We start from the raw sequence: 18,061 nt of genomic DNA on the forward strand, positions 1-18,061 counted from the left end.
AATTATCGATGTTTGGCTTGTTCAGCTTGGTAGAAGCAAAGGTTGGCTTCTTATGAAAAGATTGTGTGTGAAATTTGCGACACGGATGGGCAAAAATGTATTTTTGCTAGCATTGTAGGTACCTACTTTTGTTTGGTCCCATTACCTAACTGCAACAATGATCTTTCTTTGACCGACTGGAAAGTAAACATACCTGGCTAAAGATGTCTTATTGATTGTGGCGACCTTTCCAACAAAAGTTACCACTAATCGTAACACAACATAGGGAGCCGAGTTAGGAATTAGGAAAGGAAGTCCTCGATAGCTTACGATCGGAGCATTATAACGCTACGAAGCAAGTCGAAAAATTCGTGTACATACGAGTACGTGTATATGTATTTCCATTCCATCGCCAAAGTGCTGTACAGTCGGCATTCTGCTTCATTATTTCACAATGCTGGATGCTGGTTCTTATTATGTCAATTCGCACCGCGGCACTAGGATGTCAACGTTCCGGTTAATTCATTATTACAACGTTTATTTTCACTCTACCAGCATACGAGTATGTTTACCATGCTGTGTGCGTCATTTGATGTGGAAAGGCCGGGCTTATACAGTCCAGCCGTATCGGACAGTTTGTAAATAAGCACAACGTGAGGAATCACATGTCCAACGACCAATATCGAAGGTTCCCAGCCCCATTTCACCAATATAAGCCACCAGTGGCTCACGACAGCAGACCCAGACTGCGCAGTCACCAGAGCTGTGAGGCTGCGAGCTGCTGGTTGCTGTCGCCATTCGGTGGACTCTGCCAGCGAGGCGGCACTTGCTGGTTGGACTGTGTTCCCCGCCGCATCAGTGAAGGTCTCTACTGCCCCGCTGTCGCTCACTCAACAGCCGACATGGCTGTCCGCCGAGTGGCGTGTCTCCTCTCGGTGCTGACGGTGGCAGCAGCGCTCCCCTCCCAGCAGCCACCACCAGCCGACCAGCCGCCGCCAGCCGTCTCCTACCAGCCGTCGGCAGCCGAGCAGCTGTCGGCGCTGCTGAACCCGCTGGTCGAGGGCGCCGTGTCGCGCGCCCAGTGCGGCTGGCAGCTGGGGCAGCTGGCCGGCCGGCTGGAGCGGCTGCAGGCGGGCGCCGACGCCGGACACCGGGCGCTGGCCGAGCTGACGCGACAGCAGCTGCGGCTCGACTCGGTCGTCCACGACGTGACGGCGCTGCAGCTGTCGGTGCTGGCCGGCGGCGGCCGAGACGGGTCGACAGGGACTGCCGGCGCCTGCCGACCTCCGCCGCAGGCTGAGCGGCGTCAGAAGTGGGCTCAGACTAGGGTCAGCCCGCCCGGGACAGCGGAGGTGAGTGAGACTGAGGTGGCGCCGCAGGGCACGCCAGCTCCGACGCCGGCCGAGGGGGACCTCGTGCGGCGGACGAGGGAGCAGCCAGAGGCGACTCCAGTCGGGAGCCAGCCCCAGGAGGCGGGTCAGATTCAGGAGCCGGCCTGTCAGCAGCGGCCCGCTCCTCTGCCCGGCGGAGCGGCCACCTACCAGGAGCCGGCCGAGCGCGCCTGCGCCCGCTCCTGTCTGCAGTTGCAGCGGCAGGGCGTCGCCCAGAGGCCTCTTGCACCAAACTACCTAGCTAGGTAAAATCGAAAAACCGGTTTCAGAATAAGCTAATCTAACGGTGGTAAATTTGTTTGCAATAGCCCAATGCATAATCCTACATGTGCTTGCTGAATTTTGCACGCAAATTGTTACATTTGAGACTTGGACTGGGTATACGATGCAAAATAATCCAAGCATTGGTGCAAGAGGATTTTGGTGCAAGAGGCCTCAGGACGGCGTCTACTGGCTCACCGGACTGCCGGTGCCGGTGCTGTGCGACTTCAGCCACGACGACGGCGGCTGGACCCTGCTTGTGACCGCCATATCCCGCCAGGGCTGGGACCCACTCAGCATTTTCGCCCGCAACGTGTACTCCCCTTCTCTTTCGGACGACTACTCGATCCTGCGGTACGCCGACACCATCCGTGACCTCAGTACCAGCGACAGATTCGCCTACCGGATCGAATCACAGGCGGAGAAGGGCCGCCAGCGCTGGGGCGGCGTCTGGTTCGCTCCCAAACACTACAGCTTCGTCGACGAGACGGGCACACAGACGGAGGTCAGTCTCGTCAGAAGATTCGACGACTGGATATACAAGGGTGACGGCATCAAGCGAAGGATGCCTTGGATCAACACAGGTGGTGAGAATCCTTACAGGATGCATCCCGTGCTGACGACGGCGTCCAAGACCGAGTGGTGGGGCACTCTGGTGACGCACCACACCTACACAAGGCATAACCACAGCCCGTGGTACAATCCTGATGTGGTGCACTCCGGAACAATGCTCTACTGGATGAGGGAAGTCGCTTTGCCCTGAATTCGATCGTCCTTCTTGAAAGTTGAAATGTACTATTGGCTACATACAGAATGTTGCTCCACTTTTCATAGGAATTAGGCATATACTTACCATCAGTTGCCTGGAGTGGTAGGCTGTGCCGCATCACACGGGCTGAGTGACACAGCTTACATAATGCTGTGACCCAACACTTACCATAGACACGCTTTATTGCGTGATAAACAGCATAACTAAAGCTTCCAGTCAATTGATAGCTTCTGGGGAGTGGAACGTCATTCTGAACTCTGTATGCCGTTTCGCGTAGATAACATATTAGGTCGTTCAATAAGTAACGAACAATCGGTCATAACTTCTTTATTTCTTTATTGAACACTTTCAAACTTTCACAGATTATAGATCAGACATTTCTGAATGCAGCCTATGTCTCAAACCAGCCGGAGCCCGCCTGCACACACTTCTCCCAGCGTTCCGGCCAACGCCGGAATTCCGCCCGGAAAAACGCGTTTTCCGTCTTTTTCACCCAGTTCATGACAGCGCACATGACTTCAGCGTCGGTCTCGAAGTGTTCACCATGGAGGCCATCCTTTAGGGGACCAAAGAGGTGAAAATCTGAAGGAGCCAGGTCCGGACTGTAGGGCGGCTGGGGCATGATATTCAGCCCTGTCACGCGATCTCCTCGCGCGTGGCGTGAGACAAGTGCGGTCGGGCGTTGTCATGGTGTATGGTGATGTTGTTGACATCCGAGCCGCGCCTCTTCTTCAGGATTGCTTTTCTCAGTCTCCTGCAGGACTGTGATGTAGCGGCCCGCTGTCCATCGTCCGCCCAGGTACAAGAAAGCCCACCAGGATGACACCATGACAACGGTCGTCTGCACATGTCTCACGCCACACGCGAAGAGATCGCGAGACAGGGCTGAATATCATGCCCCAGCCGCCCTACAGTCCGAACCTGGCTCCTTCAGATTTTCACCTCTGGTCCCCTGAAGGATGGCCTCCGTGGTGAACACTTCGAGACCGACGCTGAAGTCAGGTGCGCTGTCAAGAACTGGGTGAAAAAGACGGAAAACGCGTTTTTCCGGGCGGAATTCCGGCGTTGGCCGGAACGCTGGGAGAAGTGCGTGCAGGCGGGCGGCGACTGGTTTGAGGCAAAGGCTACATTCAGAAACATTTGATCTATAATCTGTGAAAGTTTGAAAGTGTTAAATAAAGAAATAAAGAAGTTATGACCGATTGTTCGTTACTTATTGAACGACCTAATACAGTTGATAAAGATAGACTTACCTAGATAGGCAGTAGGCACTTGTATAAGTATTTTCACCAATAGTGACCGCAATGTGCAAAAGCCAGGCACTGAAGGGAATAAACTAATAGTGCGTGTGTGTGACTTTATGTTATGTACATACATGCATGCATGGGCACACAAATTTACTCAGCCACTTCACTGACGTTTACTCAGCGATGAGTTCAGGGCCACAGTATAAGAGCCATCACCTTTGCTCGGATCAACCCTGCGGCCTGCAGCGGCGAACCTCAGACGATCGCGGCGCTATCTGTGACCGGAGCGGCCAAATGCGGCGCAGCGGAGACGACGTGACAGGTGACGCACCGCCGTCCGCCGCCCACCGCCCACCGCTCACCGCCCGCCGCCCTCCGCAGGCGACGGTTGGTCCAGCGAGCGATGGATGGCCGAGACACCAATCGTGCATCGTTGATGGCGACGGGGCCTCACAGAGGTCAGGTGGACTGTGGGCTGTGCTGGCGACCGTGAGCTGTGCTAGACTGTGGGCTGTGATCTGTGCTGGTCGGTAAACTGTGGGCTGTGGGCTGTTACGGTCGATGAACTGTGAGGCGTGAGCTGTGCTGGATAGGCAATCTATAGATTGTGGGCTGTGCTATCCGGTTGACTGTGGGCTAGGTTAGTCGGTGGGCTGTGCTGTCCGGTTGACTGTGGGCTATGTTTAGCCGGTGGGCTGTGCTGTCTGGGGCCGTCTGCTGTGCTGCATGATGGGCTGTGGCCGTGTATTGTGGGCTATGTTGGCTTTCAGCTATGCTGTTTGGTGGACTCGGCTGTGTTGTGAGCTGTGCTGTGAGCTGTGCTGTGAGCTGTGCTGTCTTTAGCTGTGCTGTCTGTAGCTGTGCTGGTCGGCTGGGTCGTTATGGATATGTATAGAGACGGAGATGGAGACGAGTGAAAACTGGGAAACAGAGGCAGATATGAAAAAAGACACAAACATAAATGGATTCGGGCAAAGACGAATTCACACAGACACACAAACGGAGACATCGGAATAGAGAGGGAATGTTGCCACGCATGGTCAGGTTATGGACGCAGACGAAAAGGCAAGCCGGCACGGAGGCTTTATGCGGGAGACGGAGGAGCTGGATTACATAGAGATGAGACAGAGTAAATCCCCCGGACAAAACGAATAAAAAAGACCAAGACTAAGACTAAATGAATAAGACTGAAAATGGCTAAGAAGACTAAAAATGACTAGGACTGAAAAGGCTCAAGTGGATACCTTTCTGCTATCTCGGCACAACCTCGAAGAATATGGTTTTGAATACCTACGTTCATGCTTCGCGATTCGATGTTGTTTTTTCGCGAATTTTATATTAACGTTCAAAAGTTCTTTTAACCTTCATTGCATTATACCTACCTACCTACCTACGCCTTTTTCATTTTGACAGCAATACCTGCAAGTTCTCAGGGTGGATGTGGTCTCACCAACTACGCCGATGGACAACTTATATGCCCAGGTAACTGTCGTACCGTAAAGTGGGGCTATTTTAGACAGTGGGGCTATTTGAGACAGTATTTAAAATCGCTATAAAATAAAGATCGTTTGATTCTTTTGTGATATTTTTCCTCGGGGAGGTGAAGAATCGAGCAGTAAATCGCCTGGCCAAAAATTGAGCATAAATTTTAAATGATTTTTATCTTATAGCAATTTTAAATACTGTCTCAAATAGCCCCACTGTCTCAAATAGCCCCACTTTACGGTACCTATGTCGTTGAATGATTCGGGCTAATCGAGACCTGTCGGTCATTTTTATTAAAGGTAGTGTGCCAGCTTTCCTGGACCGTTTGGAGTTAATGGCCCAGATAAGGAGAACCGGATTTTTAGAACTTATCCATACCTTCAAAACTCATGGAAGCGTCTTAAATTCTTCAAATTTTGAGTACCCCAGTGCGAAATTCGCCCCGACGGGTTGTCGGTCGTACCCCAACCACATTTCACACCACTATGAACAATAAATGCACACACTGAAATCGCTATTACCGATATGCTCATCCAATCAAGTTTCGATAAACCCGTTCATCATCAGCTCCTGCGGTTTCGAACACGCCTGTTAGGTGGTGCGGTAGACCGCGCCCAAAGCCAGGGCCCCGGTAACGTGAGGTAGCCGAGTCAGGGCAGCGTGCGCTGACCCAAGCCGGAGCCGCGCGTCCTCCCGGTGTCATGTGATAGCCCGGGGCTGCCCGCGGGGATGCGGTAGACCGCGCCCAAAGCTGCGGCCCCGGCTTGGGTCAGCGCACGCTGCCCCGACTCGGCTACCTCACGTTACCGGGGCCCTGGCTTTGGGCGCGGCTTCTGCTCATACTTTGTGGTGCGGTGGTGGTGCGTCGGGCTGCGCGCTCTGACTTCGGCCAAGAAAAATGCGTCAGCTGATCATTGTCATTTCTGCCACTTGCGTGTGGTGAAATGGGGTCATAACTTATGAGACGGCTTTTTCATATCAATTATTTTACATAAAATCATATTTCAAACCATAAATAATGTTCGACAGCCAAATAAAAGAAACAATACCAATACAGGCTTACAGTTTAAGGCTCGACATTGTGTTGTCTACGATTAGACAGCTGATAACTCATTCCCGTACGTCGTATGGTCGTAACACTATAATGACCTTAGCTTATTGTCACATGTGCGTCGCATTCGCGATTGTTGCCGACGCCTGTTTGCAGGTGAGCCCACTACAGTTGTTATACATATCTAAAAACCGATGAACTTTTAGGCGAAAAAGGCACTATTCCAGGCCCATTTTTGATTTTTTTTGCGATATTAGGTAAAAACAGAAGCTTCTTATCCTAGGAAAAATAAAATGGGAAGTCTTTCAAAGGTGGCACACTACCTTTAACTTCTGACCTCCACTCGATCCGCCTGCATTATTAATTTATTATGCAACCCATCAACATGGCAGCTTTGAGTTACCTTCCAGACTGTTAAGACCACTACATAGACTATCCAGACTGCTATGAGCACCATGTAGACTACCAGATCGCTACTATTGAGTTACCTACCTATCAGACTAGGTATATGAGTCACAGTGCATGGGAGGTGCGTTAATATCAGTTATAAATGTGAAGGCAAGATAGAACAATATATGTAGAACTGGCTCATGACTGAAAATCAAAAGTGTCTATCGGTTTCACACTCTGCACTCTGCAGCATTTTAGATAGGTAGGTCGCCCAGGGAGACCCGCCCAGTCTCTCGGGAAGTCAGACGCTCCGGCCCGGTAGCGATCTCAGTGCCGACAGAGGTCCTCTCGGAGAGCCAGACAGAGTCGCACGTGACTCCTCCAGCGCCGACCAACCGCCTGCAGCATGCCAGCACCGCACCCGCCACCGGCGCCGCTTATCGCCGCCTGCAATCTCTGGGCCGCGGGTGGGGCGCGGGCGCCGCGGGCGGCGCTCGGCCTGCCACCTGGCGGCTCTGCGGCGAACCAGCCGGCCGGAGCGGCCCGAGTTGAGCATAGCCGAGCGCGGCGGGCCGCGGGAAGTGTGTGGTGATTATTGACAATGGAGCAGCCGCAGCCGGAGACCTGTTTGGCCAGTTCGGAGCGGCCCGCCCCCGACAGGTGAGCCCGTTTTTCGGCCGGTGTAAAAACGCCGGCCGGAACAGCGGATGTAAGGCAGCCGGACCAGTTTTTTTTTTTCGGGTGCGGGCGGGTTCCGTTCCGGGTGGGACACAGTCCGCCGCCGGTGCGTAATACGGGAGGTGGTAGCGGGAGGAGGCTGTTAGTGTGTGATTAATAGCGCCCCGAGATGTCACAGGTTGTGCAATGAAAGCGGCACAGCACTCGCAAACTTTGGCAATGCACGACTGTATCGGTGTAGGGTATCGCACCCAATGCCATTACCATGCTGGATTATTTACATATCGACTTACGTTCGATGGGCTGCTTCCACTTAGAAATTAAAAATGTTGCTGACAGGAGTTTTGAAAATAACCCATTCTCGGATGGATTCATCCTATGCTCGTTCATTATTCTAATAATAATCAGTAACGTTATTCCCTCACCTCACTGAGAGTTGGGCTGTAATTTGCGCGTTTAATTCTCGCAAATATTTAATTCAGACTGAACTAAGATTCGATGCGATAGAGGACCGGTATTCGCCGAAACATCATTTGACAGTTGACTATGCGGCATTGGTGTTTCGCCACCTATCATTGGCTGGTCGGCTCGAATGGGGCGGAGCCATGCGATGGGATGGGCGGCGTCTATGGAAGGTCGACCCTGAATCACGTGACCTATTGACCTCGCTAAAGTGGCAACGACGGTGGTGCCATACGGGCCGAGCTAGGCTGCTGCGTTTTGTTGTTATGCCGATATAAGACAATCGAAATTAGGTAGATATATGCAGGTTCTCTATTTACAACAAATGTGTCTGTGCCTTTGTAGGCGTAGGCTCCAGGTTTCTGTAACCAATTAAGAGGCAATAAGGACATCGAATGGCAAATGATTAAAGAGCTGTGTTCGTCAGTCGTCACATCGGCTATTTCTGGTCTATGTAGGGCCTAGGCATCCATTCCAGGTGGCATGCGGGACTGGCGCCTAGTAGTCCGCCTTGGCGTATAGGACATCGATTCGATGCCACACTCAAGGACATATCACACATGCGGGTTCTAGACCTGCACGCGAGTGGAGTAGTACCCAGGAAAGTGCTTTCATAATTGGGCTCGAGCAGTTTTACCTTCTCACTGAAAAATGAGGATAACGTGTGAACTAAAATAATGAATGACCGAAGCTATAATTACAATGAAGTCCAACAAAACGAATGTAATCCTGTTGTGATGCCCATTGTAGTCTGGAGCAGCTTATATTTCAAAGTCGACGCCTCAAGCTGCGTGGATGTGTTGGTGACGGAGGCATGTATTGTTGTTGAACGAAAGACGACAAAGCGATACGGAAATTTAGTGAAATGTTTCCATTATTATGCTAGCTTTATAAATATTATCCTCCTTTGCTTTTCAGGCCTTCGACTTTCTTATCCTTACTTTAAGATCAAAATGACTTATTTTAAGTTATTAGTAAACCATTATTTATTTTTCAACTGTATTATACCTAATTATTGGAATCCGTTTTTGAGAATGTGTGCGGACTGGAATGGCAACTACAGAAAGGTCAAATGCGTGTCCGTAATCGCAAATGTACAAGCACTTGGGTTGAAAATGGATATTCTTGCTTCTTAAAACCTTTGTCTGATATTAAAGTTTAGTTATGTTTACTGCTACTGCTACTCAGCTTTTCTTCTGATTATGTGTACCTAATTTCAAAGACGGCAAAACATGTAAAATCATAGCATGCAATGTGATATCTTCATCAACACAACAGCAATACATGCTCCTAATTTGCTCACAAGCAGTGTCCGATAAACACTCAGGCTGACACGCTTGTTTTCACAACAGAAACAGCTATGTCTGTGTGAGAGCGTGCCACCCGTTATTCCCATGGTGTTCCGTTTGCAGCGTCCGTCGCAGTCACCGGTGTTAGTTCCCGATGCCGTATTAAGGTTATCGCCTCGCCGAGTGGCTTGCTTTCGAAGTGTGGCTGACTGGTTCACAAAATGTGTGTTAGTTGTTACGAATGATAGGTGTTTAGCCACTATAATATATGCGTTTAAAACTTACATTCCTGGTCATGCTGTAACATAATGTTCTTAAGGTCGATGCGAGCGACTTCAGCGAGTGTCAGCTGAGCGAACGTCATTTGAGCGATCCATTTTCAGCGACTGTCTTTTCAACGATTATCAATTTGAGCGATTATCAAATAAAGCGATCATCAATGTGTGAGGAAGCTATGTTTCAGCGACATCTATTTCGCCGACTACCATTTCGACGATTGTCATGTTTGGCGAGACACTCTCCAGTCTCCTCCCGTCAGGGTGCATTTTTGCGTTTGCAAGCCATAAGCGACCCGCGAAGTACCTATTGCACACATTTTATGATTACCCGGAACGGTATGACGAATGCCGTGTTCAAAGTACATACATTAAACTCCAAGTTTTACGATACATTAAACAATCAAAAGGTTTTGTTTCGTCCCTCTATCAGTAGCGGCGGAACACCTTCAATTAACCCGCGACCGCCTGGGGGGGTCGGATCCGACCCCCCCTCCGTTTTTCTTGAATAACTCATGAACCGCTTGCGCTATCAACTTGAAACTTCGCGTACCTTCTCCCCTATCAATTTGACGTCTCCTGTGCAATTTTTAAGAAAAAATTTCCAAAATTTTTTGAGATATATCGATTTTAGTGATGTAACTACATGGCGTTTTCAGTCAAAAAATGGTAAATGTTTACAAAATCGCCAAAAATCGAGGTTTTAAGCAAATTGCAAATTAAGGACATGAAAAGACGCAGCTCAACGAGTTCTTTAAAATGGTTATCTCGGATTTTCCATGAAATGCGTTTTTCACCCCTAAAAATTCAAAAAACTATATTTTTTGGAAAACAGCTAATAAAATCCAAAATTTTGGGAATTTTCAAAAAACGGAATATATGTTATAGAGCTCTATTAGAACATTAGATGTTCCAAATTTCAACTTTCTATCTTGATTTTTGACCCCCAAATTGTAAAAAATAGCTCCAACATGCATAGGGCATGGTGACGTCATAAGCATTTTCGCGAATTAGAGGCACTTCTGAACATCGCATGTGAAAACAAATGGCACCACTAGATTCCTGGGACAAAGCTCGTCTAGAAAAATGTATTTTTATGTCAAAAATAAAAAGTTGAAAAATTGACCTTTTTTCTCAGCCCTCGTTTAGTATAAACGATTTTTTATGCTTTCAATGCACACTTATCACCAGCACAGTGACTTGGGGTCACATATAACCATTACCATCGGATTTGGCGTGAAAAATAAGCCATAAAACATGTGTCGCACGCCCATGTAGCAGAAAGTGAAAACCGTGACCTTTCGTGACCTGACCTGACCTTGACCCGTACTTAGTATGACCCCTATACGCACATGGTACCTTTACTAGGTCTTTGAGGTCATTTGTGGTGAGTTTCGAGCAGCAGCTATCGATTCCGCTGTCCGTAAGCCTAATCATGCAAAACCCCTGAATTTGACCTTTGACCTGACCTTGACCCGAAAGTTGACCTCAATCTTAAAATCTTAAGAATGCTTTGGGAAGGTCTCGTAGAGACCTTTCGAACGCCGCCTCGCGGGGCTCGATACGACCATTGGTTCTCGAGATAACAGGGGGGGTCGGATCCGACCCCCCCCCCCAGGCTGATGTGGGTACGGAAATAGCCCAGGCGGTGCCGGGTTAAGGGGGGGGGGGGCACTGCCGACTTTTGGTCACATTCTTTCCATGCAACGTCCATAGGGCTAATGTTGAAATGCCAAAATCAAAGGGGGCACGGTGCCCCGGTGCCCTCCCCGTTCCGCAGCCTATGCCCTCTATTCTTGGCAATAATGGTAACCAAGCGTTTATGCAGAAAGTCACATTGCTTGGGCTGTTACAAGCATTTTCTTATTTGAATTTGGATCAGTTCCCCAAGTTATACTCTTGTCCTTGCCCCGAATCTGACGAAGTTCCAAATCCAAATATTTGGATGAGGTCCCTGAAAGGCATTGCTTGAATTCCCTCGTACATACCACCCCTCCAGCTTATTATTGGTCCTCGGCTTCCCTCCGTTCCCTCGTTTCCTCCGGCTTCCTCTGTTAAACACCTCGTCATTTAAAACATTTCATTTAGCATTTCGTCAAAAGTAAAGGCAACGATTCGTCCTTCGTTCGAGTCGGTGTCGTCGTTCGGCTCGTAGGAGTCGTTAAGTAAAATTTTTCCTGCCAGCCGTCGATCCGGCCGAATAAGGTGGGAAATTGCCGGAGAGTGACAAATAATTTACCTTAGTTTAGTTCGGTTTCGCTGTAACTGTATTCCCTCAATGGGTTCTCATTGATCGCAATATATTCGCTCAAACTGGGCTCGCTGGTTCTGGTCCTCGTTTTAGTGTGATAATCGCTGTAATTGAATTCGCTATGTAGACAATCGCTCAAAAAATAATTCGCCTAATTAAATTGAAAATCGCTGAAAATGCTGCAGTCAGATGTCGTTTGCTCAAATGACGCTCGTTCAGGTGCCGCAGAACCTTTTAAGGGATGTAAGCCTTACGAATATAAAATATTGAAATACTTTTGGCTGTAGGAACCATTGAATCGTAATAGCTGGTAGCTGCTGAGTATTCTTCTTTCAATCAAGCCGGAAAACTGCTGAGTGCAAGGCTTAGGTACCTATGGATAAATTGAAGTTCTCCTTTATTGTCTAATACTTTTCTTTAATCATACATATACATGAAAGACCGTTTATTTAGTCGCTATTGAATTGAATTAGCCTGTTCACCTGCGTCAATGGATGTTTGAAGGTTGTGCTGGCAATAATGTCATTTTGCAGGGATCAACTGCTGACAGATGACAATCAATGAAGATGACATCACCCCCTCTGATATAATCATCTCTCGCTTGATTTCCATCTGGCTGAATTTATTTGGTAGGGCGTTGGTGCGGCACGACAGACTTAACGACAGAGCAGTACGACATGGAGACTCTGCGCCAGTACGGCGGGCCTTATACGGCAGGAGAGACGCTGTAAGTACGATTACCGGGAGACTGCCTTGTTGTCCGGCGTCCATTAACCTACGCACCCTCCCAATCATGGCTAGAGCCATACTTGATGGGATTTTAGCTATCCCGTCTCAGAAATGCCTTCATTTAACTTGCAATCAAGATGGGAAAGAACCAGTTTATTATTACGAAGTGAAGCGTATTTGAGGACCGAACTAACTACATACATACAACAGCACACTCAAAAACAAAATTGGTGCGGCAAAGAAACTGTAAATGAATATTTAACTAACTTCATAGAGTAGTCTTTAATTCAGAATGCATTCATTATTCATTCATGCTTAATTCATTCATTGTTTATTGTTTACACAAAAAAAAGTTTACTCTGACATTAACTCAATATCGTTTGGGGATAAAATACATAGTCCCTGGATGACATATGATGAACTTAATCCTAGCATGATAACATGTTTGTCTTCTGTTCTGAAAACCATTTGTTCTTATACCCTTTTCATATAAGATTACATGTGAAACCAAACATTAAATGTTTTGGTCAGCAAAGGAGATGCAAGCTTAAAAGAGATGCTCAGTCAAAAGAAAAAGTTCGTTGTGCGAGCGTTATGATCCACTGCCAGATACCCTCGTGAGCAAACATTTTGAAAAGAGGCAACTGATACGTTCCCAGTCGTCGGCCCATGATCTGCAGTCTGCAGTCTCGGACAGACTTCTTCGTCCATGATTCTGCAGTCTGAAGTCTCGGACAGACTGCGTCCCGTCCATGATCCTGCAGTCTGTAGTCTTGGACAGACTGCGTCCCCGTCCATGATCCTGCAATCTGCAGCCTGCGTCCCCGTCCATGATGCTGCAGTCTGCAGTCTCTGACAGACTGCGTCTCCGTCCATGATTCTGCAGTCTCTCGGAGACTGCGTCCCTGTCCATGATTCTGCAGTCTGCAGTCTCCCGGAGACGGCTGCGGGCCGCTCTGGTGGTGTTTACGAGCCGTCTCGGGGTGCGAAGGGCGCCGCGCCGCCGCCGCCGTCAGTTCGTTGCACCGCGTCTGAGAGAAGCTGACGGCGGCCCGCACAAGGTCACGGGGGGGGGGGGGTGAGGGGGTTGATCACGGCGGTTCATGCACGACGCTGGCCTCCCCTCCCCACCTGTTCTCTCCTCTCCCCCCCCTCGGCGAGCATGGTAACGGTCGGTCAAGAAACGATGCTAAGAGGAACTGCACGTCTTGGGGGACAAAAGGAGGAGGAGTTAGAGATGGGGGAGGATTGAGGGAGAGGAGGAAAAGAGCTAACAGAGGGAGAGAGTGATGGGAGGAAACGATGGGAGACTCCGTGGCAGGAAATACTGAGAGAGGATGCAGGCAAAGTGAGACTGCCGATGGGTTGAATGGCAGAGGACGGAGGGTGCTTGAATATGTTTCTGTTTGTGGTAAGACTTCTCTATCACCGATACCGACGTGTACGGTGTCTGATTACAAAACACATTGGATATGAATCTAAATAAGACAAAATATGAAGTTAGTTAATTATGGAGTATGGTAGCCTAAGCTTAACAAGGCAAGCATTGGCTAGGATTTGAAAGAAAGCGTGCTTTTATGGGCAAAATGCACATGTTCAATAATTATGGCATCATTAAAATATGGATTGCTTATGGTATGAAATAAACAATCATGTATTATTATTATTATTGTTATTATTTCCACATGTGCTGAGAGGCGTACTTACGCTGCGGAAGTAGCCGATAATGGCGAAAACCTCCCTGCACTGATATTTCTCCCGCTGCCGATTGGAGCCTTGTTGCACCTCTCCGGACTCTGATTAGGATTAAGGCATAATTTCATAGAAAGAATGAACAGCTATGTTGACTTTTAGACCGCAATAGATGCTAATGCCGTTCGCCTATGCATATTACCTGATAACTAATCCTAAATACCAAATACCAGTAAAAAACACATTGCAAGAGAGCCATGCATACTGTGAGTGTGTCGCCCACAAATCATGATTTACGAGTAAATCATGCATAATTGTACCCATGCACGCTATCGGCTACGATTCGCTATCTGCTGGTCCAAAGGAAAACATGCTGTGGAAGATGTGGCGATAAATATTTTCCTCGTGCAGGGAAACCCACACTTCCTCAATGGCCACAAAATAAGCAGTTGTCATGTGGCAATGGTGGCCCGCGCTGTGGTTTCAGCCACATGTGCAGTTTTTCCAGCGTTATTAACATAATCAGTTTTTGTCAGCGATAAGCCCCCAGTGCGTCAACAAGCGGTGTTTAGATGGATTACACCAGCCGCTGGCAAAGAAACAACTACCAAAGACGGACACGTTTATGTATTGTATTAACGTATGTCAACGCGCCTTGCTATAGAATTACATACATTGCTGCTCCGTGGCTTCTTAGCTCAAAATGGTTAACCCTCGCCCGTAAACGGCGATCTGCCACCTTCGCCCATGCAGGGGGGGGGGGGGGTTGGTGCGACCCCCCCCTTGGCGTTTGAAAACGGAGCGTCGTAGAGCTTAGCGGAAAAGACCAACGGATTGCTCTCGCCGAGATCTCGCGATTGGTGGTATATTTTTTTGGTCCTAGGTCAACATTTGACCTACTTTTGACCGGTCAAAGGTCAAATTTTCGGAAAAATAGACTTTTTTCAACTTTCCGCGGCGATTGCGGCAAAACGGTGGAAGATATCGACTTGAAACCTTCACTATCGTGTTCCTTGATCAATTCTCTATCGTTTGGTATGTATTTCGTTTCCCTAGCTCTAAAAAATGGCGCGTTGGGAGCGCCGGTAGTCGGCAAGGTCACAGTCGGCGGCAGAAATTCGAAAAATCAAAATTTAAATTTTTGAAATCTGATTGTATTTTTGGATTTGGAAGGTCCATTTGCTCCCTATAGAAGCTAATATTGCTGCATATTCCCATTGAGGTGACAAGAATTAGCAAAATAGTGGTTCGGGCGCTTTTCAAAAATAGTACCGGACGCTGTTCCTCTTGTGACGTCATAGCTCCGTGACCTGACCTGACCCGGTCAAGTTTCTTATACCATATGATAGCCAATACTTGCCCCAACATGCATGGGAAGTTTCATCACGATCCATCAACCGATGTCCGTACCACCGGCAGGAAACCTCGGGCGTTGGCACTCAGTTTGTGAAAATCCGGCCGGAGGCTGTTCCCTTTGTGACGTCATAACTCCGTGACCTGACATGACCCGGTCAATTTTTTTTTATCAAAAGATGCGCAAGGTTTGCCCCATAAGGTACCCAAAATTTGGCGGCGCTGCGCGCCGCCGTTTTTGCACTATTTCCGAAAAACCTCAGGGGGGGGGGGGGTTGCACCAACCCCCCCCCTACATGGGCGAGGGTTAACTTGAAGCTTACAATGAAACTCTTGAACACAACTGACAAATATTGCATGCATGCAGATGGCGAACCTTCGGATATTCCAGCTATGAATGTCTCCATTCACAACTCCTCCCAGCTGCCTGATGCTCATTTCGGTGATCGTATATAAAAGCATATACCGAACAGGAGCCGTCTCCTCTCCCCGTCTCCTGAAACCGTCGGACCGTTCTTTTGCGCTGCCAGCTCTACGGCCGCCGAATTTTGCACACGGAGCGGCGGCCGTTAGCGCGGTTTTAGTGCGAATTGCCGGCAATGCCCATGCACCCGGCGTCGGCGTATAGCCAATCGCGGAGTGATCTGGTGCGGCAGATTGCTGTTATCATCAAACCTCCGCGGGCAGAGTTGTTTATGAGGCCCTCGGGGCGGGACAGCGATGGACCGATGCATGCCGCCGCCTCCCGCGCTGCCCCGGCGGCTATTTAGACTGTTCGGCTCCTCCTATTGGAGAGGGGTGGGGGGGGGGGGACGGAAGGGGTTCTCTGTGTTCTCATCACCCCGCTGTCTCCCCAAGTATTCTCTCCCTGCGTTCCCCGTCTCCCGCTGTCTCCGCGGCACCTGAGACCAGTCCCAGTCGACACCACAAACAATCAGCACAGCCAAACAGTCAACGAGGTGACGACGCCGTCGTTATGTTCTTTTTGTGAGCAGCTTGTCTGCACAGCGGGGCTCGGCCAAAAGCTGGGAAGCGGCGCAGCGGTAGCTCGCAGCTCCAGTAAGCGGTCGCCGCACGTCGCCGCTTCTGAGCCTCACCAGTCGCCGATCAATATGCGCAAAAATTATCCGCGTTGTTCGCGGCCGCTGACTGTGGAATGTTAAGCCGTCGAGCGCTGTTCTCGGGCCGTGTCTGACGCCGCCGCCGGTTTTTTCTGGCCTTCTCGTGATCAGGTGCGCACACAATTCCAACTTTGTTCACGCTAATCGTATGCGATCGGGACTTTTTAGTAAACAATGCTTGGCATTTTTTACTAATCCCGATTATAATATAAATACGGCGGGCGGCGGGGCGTTTTGGCCGGCCGTCTCTGGGCTGCGGGCCGCTCGTTCCCACGCGTGAATGGCGCCGCGACAAAGCCGAGAGACGGGTCGGGCCGCTGAATACGGCATCACGAATAAAGAGCAGCGCTGGGCGGCGCCGGCGGCGGCGGCGAGGCGGGGCAGGTAGGGAGCGATCCCACCTGCCCCCCGGCCCCGCTCAGTGCCATGCCGCAGCCCGGAGAGTGTGCAGCCACCAGCAATTAGAAGCACATCGCCGCGCCGCTGCAAGTGAACAGACTCACTGGGACGAGAGTGGCCGGAGCAGGCCGAGAGTGAGTGAGCGAGCCGTGCGCGCCGGGAGGACAGGCGAGAGACTGCGTGGCGCGGCGCGAGAATCATCCCGCTGAACTGCGCTCCGTGATTCGTGATCCGTGACTCGTGATCTGTGATATGTTGGGGTTTGACGGAACGGGTGGCGGTCGGAGCGTGGCCTACAGCAGTGCGACCTACTGGCCGGCCGGCGGCGGAGGCGGCTTCCCATGGTGAGAGGAGGGGTGTGTGTGTCTAGTGCGTGGCTCCCCACTGCGCCACGTGCGTGGCCCGCCACAAAGGTGTGGGAGAACGACCTCGCACCGGTGCCCTCGCTGTACAAAGGTGACGGCCACTGCCGCGCTGCAAAGGGTGCTCTATTTTATGATCCCTGATTCACTGCACGAACTGCTTATTCACTGAAGTCTGTTTATTCATCTTTTTACTAGATTTGAATTAAGATTGACATTATGTGTGGCATGCTTACGTTTCCGGTTAGATGTTAGCAGGATTTACTAGTGTGCGTATCATATTTTTTTCTTCAAATACCTGTCCAATGTCCATTTATAATGGTATGTTGCGCCTGGCAGCCTCGCTATATTTGACTAAAAGCATGCTGAGATCAAGAAATAACAATAACATCAAAAATCACTCAACCTTCACGATTAAAGTTGACGTTCACTTACGTAATAATCCAATCTACAAGCACGCAAATGCACCTTGCCCTGCTTTTTGTGTGATAAAACAGCACGCCATCTAAATTAGCTTACATAGATTTTTGAAACACTTCCCATATCATGCGTCTACCCAGTCAAAATAGTCACGCATAGGTATATGCGAATCACAAAACTTTTCACTGCGTTGTGGTGTTGACTGTTGGATGACTTTTCGACTGCATATGCCGAGTCCCTGCTCTGATACAGACGCCGACCAAGGGCACACCTCTCGGTCCTCTCCGGTCCCGTCTCCTGCCGGTCGCGTTCCCGTGTGACACGCAAAGTGCGTGCGTGCCGACGATCGTTTACATATTCATGAAATGCCGGACGGTCGGCCAGCCGGCGACCGCGCCGCGCGATAAGACATTTTTGGCGCGGCTCCGCATTAGGCGCTGTGTCGCATTAGGGCGCG

The 18,061-nt window shown here is 49.7% G+C and overlaps 1 protein-coding gene across 12 annotated transcripts in view; it reads left to right on the plus strand.

Moving 5' to 3' along the window:
- Positions 1-6,816: 6,816 nt before the first annotated feature.
- The window catches only part of LOC122390348 (protein grainyhead-like), a 74,716-nt gene continuing 63,471 nt past the window's right edge, over positions 6,817-18,061 (plus strand). For 4 of the 12 annotated variants that reach the window (XM_043383204.1, XM_043383212.1, XM_043383205.1 and 1 more), the window contains exon 1: positions 17,033-17,166. In XM_043383204.1, coding sequence (XP_043239139.1) covers positions 17,075-17,166 — 92 coding nt within the window. In that variant the 5' untranslated portion in view covers positions 17,033-17,074. Of the gene's footprint in view, positions 7,234-17,032; positions 17,167-18,061 lie in introns of those variants that run through there. The other 8 variants (XM_043383217.1, XM_043383219.1, XM_043383207.1 and 5 more) reach the window with 7 other exon arrangements.

The sequence above is a fragment of the Amphibalanus amphitrite genome, unplaced genomic scaffold (assembly GCF_019059575.1).
Source record: "Amphibalanus amphitrite isolate SeventyFive unplaced genomic scaffold, NRLGWU_Aamphi_draft 000392F_arrow, whole genome shotgun sequence".
In the NCBI taxonomy this organism is placed as follows: domain Eukaryota; kingdom Metazoa; phylum Arthropoda; class Thecostraca; order Balanomorpha; family Balanidae; genus Amphibalanus; species Amphibalanus amphitrite.